A 12,003-nucleotide genomic window follows, 5' to 3' on the forward strand; every position below is an offset into this window, starting at 1 on the left:
TATTTTGTGATCATTTTATTCAAACTGCAGTATTTCACATTTTCATTTTTAAGGACATTAGGATGTAAAATTTAATACAGATTATTGATAGTATAAGTCTATTTCATACCTAATTAAATTATTATGGATTGGTGTCTTAGATACTATCAGAAAACCGTTGACTTAAGTGTTGATAAGCCTATAGAAGATTTTATTCAAGGAGACTTGTCCAGAGATACTCCTAACTAGAGAATCATATCCTGAATCATTAAAATCACACTGTCTAGCAAACTATACCTTAGATCCATACTCACTATCAAAAAGATATTTGTATTATACCTTTTATTCATTTTTTTTCTAATAGCACTTGATAAGCCCTTGGGAAGCGATTGACCCTGGAATTTTGGTTGGTTAGTTTTTATTTTCTTTTTTTCTCCTATAGATAATATAATGTATAGAATATAAAAGGTACAAAAAGAGTGTACAGTCTAAAGTAAGATTCTCACTGCAAAGCAGCTGATGTTACTAAGTTCTTGTGTAGCCATCAAGAAATAATCCTGTGGCATAGATTTTTCATTTTGAACACCTTCCTATCACAGATTCACCCCTTAGTTATCAGTGGCAGTAGTTGTGGCTAAATAATCCCCTACCACTTATATCCCTTTACTTACAGCTCATCTAGTGGTTTAGATGATGTGACTTGAGAATGTCAAAGGCAGAAAAGCAGTTTTGCTATTGCTGGCTTGGGAGTCCTCAGCCAGATTCCTTTGTCTTGACCAGAATTCTTAAACTGAGGTACATGGGGAGGAGTTCATGAAATACTTTAAAATGTAGGTAAAATATTGTGGTTAGTGCCTGTGTGCGTTTTTATGCGACAAGGGTACATAATCTTAGTCAAATCAATGAGTGAATGAAGTCTCTGGGTTCTCTTTATGTTAGGCAATATTTCTGGCTCATACATTTTTAAAAAATAATTTAATGTTCTTTATTCTGTTTGGGTGCTGCATTGTACGCATGTGTATTTATCTGTTTGAACTTCTGTACCAGCAGCCTTTTTCCCAGCCTTCCTGGTCTGCGTGTCCTCTCTTTTCTGTTTTGTTGTCTGTAATTGCCTCTTCATGACATATCAGTATTTAGATTTTTTATTTTTTGAAACAGGATCTCACTCTATCACCCAGGCTGGAGTGCAGTGGCATGAACACAGCTCACTGCAGCCTCAACCTCCCAGGCTCAAGCGATCTTCCTGCCTCAGCCCCCAACGTAGCTGGAACTGCAGCACACGCCACCATGCCCAGCAAATTTTTGTATATTTTATGGAGACAAGGTTTTGCCATGTTGCCCAGGCTGGTCTTGAACTACTGAGCTGAAGTGTGATCCACATGCCTTGGCCTCTTAAAGTGCTGAGATTGCAAGCATGAGCCACCACACCCGGCCTCACTGCTTAGATTTTATTCAACTCCTTTCTTATTCTACTGACGACCATATCTTGTTATTATATTTATAAAAATTTTGAGAAGCCAGTCAATGCCATTCATTTTTTAAGACAAACTTTTTACAATAAAAAGTATCAATAGTATCAGTTGATATTACTTATTGCTGAAAGTTCAATTAAAAAATTATACTACACTTAATAGCTGTTATAAAAGTTTTGAAGAATTGATACTACAGGCATTTTAAAAACCTAATTTAATTACTGATATTTAACAGTTTGTGTTTTGGCTGGGTATGGTGGCCAAACCCCAGCTACTTGGGATGCTGAAGTGGGAGGATCACCTGAGCCAAGGAGCTCAGGGTTATAGTGCGCTACAGTCATCCACTGTACTCCAGCCTATGCAACAGAGTGAAACACTGTCTTTGGAAAAAAAAAAAACAACACACTATGTTTTCTGGAGTGCTTTTTCTTTCTTTTTTTTTTTTTGGAGACCGAGTCTCACTCTGTTGCCAGGTGCTAGGCTGGAGTGCAGTGGCACAATCTTGGCTCACTGCAACCTCCGCCTCCCGGGTTCAAGCAATTCTCCTGCCTCAGCCTCCCGAGTAGCTGGGACTACAGGCGCACGCCACTGCGCCCAGCTAGTTTTTGTATTTTTAGTAGAGACGGAGTTTCACCATGTTGGCCAAGATGGTCTCGATCTCCTGACCTCGTGATCCGCCCGCCTCAGCCTCCCAAAGTGCTGGGATTACAGGCTTGAGCCACCGCGCCCGGCCTGGAGTGCGTTTTCAAATGGTTAATGATTATCACAACAATACTGTGAATTTGTTTTTATTACATCCCATCACTCTCAATCATCCCTACAAAAAGTAGTAAAAGTAGTAAACTTATTTTACTACATTTATCTTGTTTTATATTCCTATGGATATTGAATGTGTTTAAATAGATTTTCCAGTTTGATTTTCAGCGATGAGTACTATCGATAGGATAAGAGAGGAGCAAAATAAAATCTAGGCAGTGATGTGTTGATCATGAAGAGGCAATTACAGATGATAAAACAGAAGTGAGGACAGGCAGACCAGGAAGTCTGGGAAAAGGCTGCTGGTACAGGAGATTCAAGTAGATAAATACGCAAAAATGCAGTGCAGCACACACACCGAATAAAGAACATGAAGTTATAAGAAAGAGTGATGCCTCTCTAGATGTTGCTCAGGATACATTTGTACCTTTACAATTTTGAGGTTAGAAAAGCGTTCCATTATAATTGTAATCATCAGGCTATCACTGTGACAAAAGGAAGAGCCAGGTGTATCATGCTGGGATGGGAAAATGCTGGTATAAAGAGATACAATTGGAGGGCAAGAGTAGCAAGAACAAAGTAAAAGAATACTTTGCAGAATGTTATTTTACTATTAAAAACTTTAAGAAGTTTATGTCTTTTCTTTAGGACCATCTAAAGCACCAAGCTTCTGGTATAAAATAGATCCATCCCATACTCATGGCTATAGAACTGTACAACTCATGTGGAAGGTAAAAATCACATTTACAGTCTTTTATCTCCTATAAATACATTTTTTTTTTTTTTTAAAGACAGAGTCTCACTGTGTCACCAGGCTGGAGTGGAGTGGTGCAATCTCAGCTCACTGCAACCTCTGCCTCCTGGGTTCGGGCAATTCTTTTGCATTAGCCTCCTGAGTAGCTGGGACTACACGCGCATGCCACCATGCCCAGCTAATTTTTGTACCTTTAGAAGAGATAATGTTTCACCATTTTAGCCAGAATGGTCTTGATCTTTTGACCTTGTGATCCACCTGCCTCGGCCTCCCAAAGTGCTGGGATTACAGCCGTGAGCCACCGCAACTGACCCTTATAAATACATTTTGGATGGTATTATGAGTGGAGGTTTTTTAAACAGATAAGTTTTTATTCATCTTAATAGCAAAGCATTTGAGTACTTTTAATAAAAATGTTAAAAAGTTAAAGCTTTGTATGTATTAATATATAGAAGTCAAGTTCATAAACTATAAATAATACCTCATAGGTATTTAAGTACAGTTCGGTGAAAGTATAAGTTCTATAAGAAGAGGAATGTTGTTTTGTAATTTGGAATTTTCCAGAGTACCTCAGAAAATAATAAAAGTTCACAATAATCAAAATGTATGCTGATAAGTGCATGAGTAGATCATACTAAAAAAGAAGGTAAAGAGAAAAATACTCGAGCATAAATTCAATAATTTAGGCCTACATAGCCACAATGCAGAATTGCATACAGATCCAGAAGCTAACAGAATGATGCTACTTACCCTCTTTTAGTTGAAGTCATGCTTTTGCTCTTCATTTAGTATGTAGTAGTTTTATTTTAGAACCAAATTTAAAATGAGATTGTGAGTCCTTTACAGTTAAATATGTAGAGATTTGACATAATGGCATGATTTGTGAATAAGAGGAAAAACTGATTAACTTATTTAAGATTTATGAAATTATTTTTAAAAGTAAACTATTTTATTACAGACATTGCCTCCTTTTGAAGCCAATGGAAAAATCTTGGATTATGAAGTGACTCTCACAAGATGGAAATCACGTTTACAAAATTACACAGTTAATGACACAAAGCTGACAGTAAATCTTACAAATGATCGCTATGTAGCAACCCTAACAGCAAGAAATCTTGTTGGCAAATCAGATGCAGCTGTTTTAAGTATTCCTGCCTGTGACTTTCAAGGTTTGTGTCTGTGAGATGGAGACTGACTCTTGGATGGAAAAAAGGTGGTTAGGGATGGACAGGGCTCCCATAAAAAACACAAGTCATCTAAGACTATCTCGTCAGTATCAGAGATAATCACATTTTTATTTTTAAATTGTTTTAATTTTATACATAATGATTCTTTTCCTTTTTTTTAGCGACTGGGTTTTGCCAGGTTGCTCAGGCTGGTCTGGAACTCCTGAGCTCACGCGATCTCTCCCTGACCTCCCAAAGTGCTGGGGTTATAGGCATAAGCCACTGCACATAGCCAGTGACACATTTTTAGGAATCAGTCAACAGACAAATTTCTTAAGGATACAAGAAACATTTCCATCGCGACATGCTCACTTAAACTTTGCAGTAAGCTACTTAATTCATTTAAGCATATTCTGATTACTTACCTGGTATTATTTCAAGACTTTGGGAACCTCATGTACATATGTTTATCTGTAGCTTTATTTGTACTTTTCAAAGAAGAAAAATTGCAATTACAAACTTAGAAATACCAAATATTTGAAGAATTTAGGGAAAGCAATTTTTTTTTTTTTTTTTTTTGAGACAGAGTGCCACTCTGTTGCCTGGGCTGGAGTGCAGTGGCGTGATCTCAGCTCACTGCTGCCTCTGCCTCCTGGCTTCCAGTAATTCTTGTGCCTCAGCCTCCCAAGTAGCTGGAATTACAGGCATGCACCATAACACCCAGCTAATTTTGCATTTTTTAGTAGAGATGGGGTTTCATCATGTTGGCCAGGCTGATTTCAAACCCCTGACCTCAAGTGATCTGCCCACCTCAGCCTCCCAAAGTGCTGGGATTACAGGCAGGAGCCCCCACACCCGGCGGGGAAAGCAATATTTACGTTTAAAAATTAATTGACTACTTTACTTGTAAGTTACAATAAAGTGCTTTTATGCAAGGAAATATATGCTAACAAAAATTGATAAATCACATTTTAGAAATGACTGTAAAATACGGAAATTTCAAATTTGTGAGTATTTATTATGTCAATATTCAAACTTTGTTTTAAAGCTACTCGCCCTGTAATGGATCTTAAAGCATTCCCCAAAGATAACATGCTTTGGGTAGAATGGACTACTCCAAGGGAATCTGTAAAGAAATATGTACTTGAGTGGTGTGTGTTATCAGATAAATCACCCTGTATCACAGACTGGCAACAAGAAGATGGTACCGTGCATCGCACCTATTTAAGAGGTATACCTGGCTAGAAACATTTAAGTTGATATCCTTTTTCTAACTCTTTAGGCAGCGTTTTCTTTTGCTTATAGGTGTTGTGGTCCATTGAAAAGACTTCCAATTTATCATAGCCCCACTAGTTATTAAATGTGTGACTTTCAGCAATTCATACTTAACCTCTCTGAATTAGAGTCTCTTTATGAACAGACTGGGGTTAATACTGTCTTCTGTTTGTACCCCAGTATGGTTTTATCATCAAGGGAAAACTCTTAAAACTACAGAGTATAGGGAAATACAAGAGTCGAACCTTTGCTGCAGATTAGTTGTATGTTCTTTCTACCTAACACCCTCATCTTTCAGATGAGAAAATGGTTTCCTAGAGCATCTGGATGACTTGTTGAATGTCTTAGAGCCATCAGACAGAGGAAGCAGAACTAGAACTCAGATTTCCTTACGTCTTTCAATTGGCAGTACTAGTGAAGGACAGAAGTAATGAATCATAGCACACCAGTCTGTGTGTTACAGTGCTGCTTAAGTGCTTTTAAAGCGATATAACAACTTTAAAGAGAAAACAAACTCAATTTATGTTATTTTGTTGCTGAAGGATAATTAATAATTAGAATTCAGCTGTGAATAATATAGTTAGAGAAAAGCTGTAAGTAGAGAGACTCCTGCCATAAAGTTTTTGAGCTTTAATCATAACACAAGCTGTTTGGACTTCATTAACCTATTATTAGTGTACAGTTTTAATGAGCTTGGTTGTCTGGTTTATTGACCATATCAAATTAAAAATATTTGAAGCTTAGGGAAGAAACAGGCTGGAAATAACTATAGAAACTTATAAATAAATACAGGGTCTCAGTCCATTGCCCAGGCTGGAGTATGGTGGCATGATCATGGCTGACTGCAGCCTTCAACTCCCAGGCTGAAGTGATCGTCTGCCTCATCCTCTGGAGTATCTGGGACTACAGGCACATGCTGCCACACTCAGTATTGCAGAGGCTGGTCTCCAATACCTGGCCTCAAGCAATCCTCTCACCTCAACCTCCCAAAGTGCTGGTATCACAGGCATGAGCCACTGTTCAGAGCCAATAGAAACTTTTTTAAAAAGTGGCCGGGCATGGTGGCTCACATCTGTAATCTCAGCACTTTGGAAGGCTGAGGTGGGTGGATCACCTGAAGTCAGGAGTTTGAGACCAACCTGATCAATATGGAGAAACTCCATCTCTACTAAAAATACAAAATTAGCTGGTCATGGTGGCGCATGCCTATAATCCCAGCTACTTGAGAGGCTGAGGCAGGAGAATTGCTTGAACCCAGGAGGCAGAGGTTGCAGTGAGCCAAGATAGCGCCATTGCACTCCAGCCTGGGCAATAAGAGTGAAACTCCATCTCAAAAAAAAAAAAAAAAAGCTAGCATAGGTTGTGGAGACATTAAGATTGGGGTAGGTAGTCATATATAGCTCAGTAACCCAAAAACATCACTATTAGAATAGAATATAAAAACTGTTCACTTCTTGGTATATTGAATCATCAAAAGGTAAAATCACTTTGTTTAAGAAGGTAAAGGAACATGTAATTTCATGAGTTATAGTTAAGGAATGTACATTCTTGTTGAAGGTAAATTTCAATAAAACATTTTCTGATATATACAGATAATATACTGTATAAAAAAGGAATTTAACTGCTAAAATTTAACATGCTAAAATGTTAAATCTAAATTTAAAATGTTAAATTTTATATAAAAAGGAATTTAACATGCTAAAAATTATAAAAATAAAGGAAGTTTGTTTTTGTTCTTGTTAAGTGATCCACCCACCTCAGCCTTCCAAAGTGCTGGGATTATAGATAGGAGCCATAGCCCCCGGCCAAGGAAGTTTTTCACATACCTTTTTTCCAATTCACCCAACAAACTAGGGCCATTAGTGCTTTCCCTTAGGTCCTACTAGTTTATTCATCTTGCTCCTTAGGCAGTTCTCTCTTGTAGGTAAGACATACAAGGGCTGGGCGCAGTGTTTCATGCCTGTAATCCCGGTACTCTGGTAGGCTGAGGTGGGCAGATCACAAGGTCAGGAGTTCGAGACCAGCCTGGCCAAAATGGTGAAACCCCATCTCTACTAAAAATACAAAAATTAGCTGGGTGTGGTGGTGAGTGCCTGTAATCTCAGCTACTTGGGAGGCTGAGGCAGGAGAATCACTTGAACCTGGGAGGCAGAGGTTGCAGTGAGCCGAGGTTGTGCCATTGCACTCCAGCCTGGGCAACAGTGCGAGACTACATCTCAAGAGAAAAAAAAAAAAAAGACATACAAAAATAGTCAGACTCTAAGATCAAGAGTAATTTGAGGTCATTGTTTTATAAATTCTAAATGTAAATACCATCATTATTCTTAACAATATAATTTTTATTCACTGCATTGTCAATACTTTTACAGACGGTTGTACCCAATTAAACTTGAATCCAGTACACAAAAGGCAATGCTTACTTAGAAAGCTGCAGGGTTTTTTTTTGAGACAGAATTTCACTCTTATTACCTAGGCTGGAGTGCAATGCACAATCTTGGCTCACCGCAACCTATGCCTCCTGGGTTCAAGCAGTTCTCCTGCCTCAGCCTCCTGAGTAGCTGGCACTACAGGCATGCACCACCATGCCCAGCTAATTTTTGTATTTTTAGTAGAGACCGGGTTTCACCATGTTGACCAGGATGGTCTTGATCTCTTGACCTCGTGATCCACCCGCCTTGGCCTCCCAAAGTGCTGGGATTATAGGCATGAGCCACCATGCCTGGCTGAAAACTGCAGTTTAAAAAGAAAATTAAGTGGTCATGAAATTATAATGTAAAAATAAATAATGGTATTAACTTTTTCATTATAGAAAAACATACTTAATCTGGTATTCTTGTTTTAGGGAACTTAGCAGAGAGCAAATGCTATTTGATAACAGTTACTCCAGTATATGCTGATGGACCAGGAAGTCCTGAATCCATAAAGGCATACCTTAAACAAGCCCGTAAGTCCAAGCTCACTTTCTTTGGGAGAAAAAAAAAAAAGTTTAGGGGTTTGTATTAACAAAAAAATTTTTATCACTTTTAAATAAGGATATATCTCATTATGTTCAAATAATTTTATCATAAGGAAATTTTACTAAATTCCAAATGATTTTCAGTTAGCAAATGTGTTTATTCTCTTACAGCACCTTCCAAAGGACCTACTGTTCGGACAAAAAAAGTAGGGAAAAATGAAGCGGTCTTAGAGTGGGACCAACTTCCTGTTGATGTTCAGAATGGATTTATCAGAAATTACACTATATTTTATAGAACCATCATTGGAAATGAAACCGGTAATAAAACTGTATTAGTTATTTAGATCAGACATTTTTTCCTTAAGCTTTTAGGTACTAATTTAAGTCTATTTTTCTTATGTTATACATCTTATTATAGTATATTGGTCTCAGGAGACACCTGAGAATGTGCCTATGGTTGCTTTCATGGGTGTATTAAAAAACTACTGTGTTATGTTTTAGAGCATAAAATTGTGTCAGAACATTAAAAAAGTTGTTTTCTGACAAAAATACTTTGCTTCGTTATTACTTTCACATGCCAGATATAGTCCAGATAAGTAAAAGCATTGAATAGTTGAATGAAGCACGGTTCTTTATTTCTTCCAGCTGTGAATGTGGATTCTTCCCACACAGAATATACATTGTCCTCTTTGACTAGTGACACATTGTACATGGTTCGAATGGCAGCATACACAGATGAAGGTGGGAAGGATGGTCCAGAATTCACTTTTACTACACCAAAGTTTGGTAAGAAATAAATAAGTTAGTTTTTTTCCTCTTTCAAACTTAGATTAGAAATGAACTTGATTTATGTGCTAAAATTGTGTTGAAAAGTATGTCTTTGGATTTATAATGATTTTCATATTATCTGGCTTTGGTTGTTTTTTTAAACTATAGAAAGTTTAGATGAAATACTAACTAGAATAACCAGCTTAGAGAAGAACATAAAAGACTTAATGGAGCTGAAAAACACAGCACGAGAACTTCACGAAGCATACACAAGTTTCAGTAGCCGAATCAATCAAGCAGAAGAAAGGATATCAGAGATTGAAGATCAACTCAATGAAATAAAACGAGAAGGCAAGATTAGAGAAAAAAGAGTGAAAAGAAATGAACAAAGCCTCCAAGAAACATGGGATTATTTGAAAAGACCAAATCTACGTTTGATCGGTGTACCCGAATGTGATGGGGAGAATGAAACCAAGCTGGAAGACACTCTTCAGGATATTATCCAAGAGAACTTTCCCAACCTAGCAAGTCAGGCCAACATTCAGATCCAGGAAATACAGAGAACACCACAAAGATATTCCTCGAGAAGAACAACCCCAAGGCACATAATTGTTAGATTCGTCAGGGTTGAAATGAAGGAAAAAATGCTAAGGGCAGCCAGAGAGAAAGGTCAGGTTACCCACAAAGGGAAGCCCATCAGACTCACAGCGGATCTCTCGGCAGAAACCCTAAAAGCCAGAAGAGAGTGGAGGCCAATATTCAACATCCTTAAAGAAAAGAATTTTCAACCCAGAATTTCATATCCAGCCAAACTAAGCTTCATAAGTGAAGGAGAAATAAAATCCTTTATGGACAAGCAATTGCTGAGAGATTTCATCACCACCAGGCCTGCCTTACTAGAGCTCCTGAAGGAAGCACTAAACATGGAAAGGAACAACCATGACCAGCCACTGCAAAAACATACCAAGTTGTAAAGACCATTGAGACAATGAAGAAACTGCATCAACTAACAGAAAAAACAACCTGCTAAAATCAAAATGGCAGGATCAAATTCACATGTAACAATATTAACCCTAAATGTAAATGGGCTAAATGCCCCAAACAAAAGACACGGACTGGCAAACTGGATAAAGAGTCAAGACCCATCAGAGTGCTGTATTCAGGAGACTCATCTCATGTGCAAAGACACACATAGGCTCAAAATAAAGGGATGGAGGAAGATTTACCAAGCAAATGTAGGCAAAAAAAAAAAAAGCAGGGGTTGCAATCCTAGTCTCTGATAAAACAGACTTTAAACCAACAAAGATCAAAAGAGACAAGGGCATTACATAATGGTAAAGGGATCAATGCAACAAGAAGAGCTACCTATCCTAAATATATATGCACCCGATACAGGAGCACCCAGATACATAAAGCAAGTTCTTAATGACCTACAAAGAGACTTAGACTCCCACACAATAATAGTGGGAGACTTAAACACTCCATTGTCAACATTAGATCAGTTAGACAGAAAATTAACGAGGATATCCAGGACTTGAACTCAGATCTGGACCAAGCAGACTTAATAGGCGTCTACAGAACTCTCCACCCCAAATCCACAGAATATACATTCTTCCCCAGCACATCGCACTTGCTGTAAAATTGACCACATAATTGGAAGTAAATCAGTCCTCAACAAATGCAAAAGAAGGGAAATCAGTCTCTCAGACCACAGTGCAATCAAATTAGAACTCAGGATTGAAAAACTCGCTCAAAACTGCACAACTACGTGGAAACTGAACAACCTGCTCCTGAATGACTAATGGATAAATAATGAAATGAAGGCAGAAATAAAGATGTTCTTTGAAACCAACGAGAATGAAGACACAACATACCAGAATCTCTGGGACACATTTAAAGCAGTGTCTAGAGGGAAATTTATAGCACTAACTGCCCGCATGAGAAGCAAGGAAAGATCTAAAATCGGCACCCTAATGTCACAATTAACTAGAGGAGCAAGATCAAACAAATTCAAAAGCTAGTAGAAGACAAGAAATAACTAAGAGCATAACTGAAGGAGATAGAGACACAAACCCTTCAAAAAAATCAATAAATTCAGGAGCTGGTTTTTTGAAAAAAAAAAAAAAAAATAAAGATGTTTTTTTAAAAAAAAAAAAAAAAAAAAAAAAAAAAAAAAACAAAATAGACCACTAGCTACACTAATGAAAAGAGAGAATTGAATAGATGCAGTAAAAAATGACAAAGGGGATATCATCACTGATTCCAAAGACATACAAACTACCATCAGAGACTACTATAGACACCTCTATGCACATAAACCAGTAAATTTAGAAGAAATGGATAAATTCCTGGACACCCTTCCAAGGCTAAATCAGGAAGAAGTTGAATCCCTGAGTAGACCAATAACAAGGTCTGAAGTTGAGGCAGCAATAGCCTACCAACCAAAGTAAATCCAGGACAAGATGGGTTCACAGCCAAATTCTACTGGAGGTGCAAAGAAGAGCTAGTACCATTCCTTCTGAAACTATTCCAAAAAAAATACAAAAAGAGGGAATCCTCCCTAACTCCTTTTTTGAGACCAACATCATCCTGATGCCAAAACCTGGCAGACAACTAAAAAAGAAAATTTCAGGCCAATGTCCATGATGAACATTGCTGTGAAAATCTTCAATAAAATACTGGCAAACCGAATCCAACGCACATCAAAATGCTTATCTGTCACAATCAAGTTGGCTTCATCCTGGGATGCAAGGCTGGGTTAACATATGTGAATCTATAAATGTAATTTATCACATAAACAGCACCAAAGACAAAAACTACACGATTATCTCAATAGATGCAGAGAAGGCCTTCGACAAAATTCAACAGCCCTTTACG

At 37.7% G+C, this 12,003-nt stretch overlaps 1 protein-coding gene across 5 annotated transcripts in view; it reads left to right on the plus strand.

Annotated features, from left to right (window-relative positions):
- IL6ST (interleukin 6 signal transducer) overlaps positions 1-12,003 on the plus strand; it is a 67,079-nt gene that overhangs the window by 41,191 nt on the left and 13,885 nt on the right. For 4 of the 5 annotated variants that reach the window (XM_032280572.1, XM_032280599.1, XM_032280582.1 and 1 more), the window contains 6 exons: positions 2,856-2,938; positions 3,920-4,130; positions 5,176-5,358; positions 8,245-8,346; positions 8,530-8,676; positions 9,004-9,144. In XM_032280572.1, coding sequence (XP_032136463.1) covers positions 2,856-2,938; positions 3,920-4,130; positions 5,176-5,358; positions 8,245-8,346; positions 8,530-8,676; positions 9,004-9,144 — 867 coding nt within the window. Of the gene's footprint in view, positions 1-343; positions 390-2,855; positions 2,939-3,919; positions 4,131-5,175; positions 5,359-8,244; positions 8,347-8,529; positions 8,677-9,003; positions 9,145-12,003 lie in introns of all 5 variants that reach the window. The other variant, XM_032280604.1, reaches the window with a different exon arrangement.

Source organism: Sapajus apella, unplaced genomic scaffold (genome assembly GCF_009761245.1).
Source record: "Sapajus apella isolate SASKATOON/1434 unplaced genomic scaffold, GSC_monkey_1.0 scaffold1, whole genome shotgun sequence".
NCBI lineage: Eukaryota > Metazoa > Chordata > Mammalia > Primates > Cebidae > Sapajus > Sapajus apella.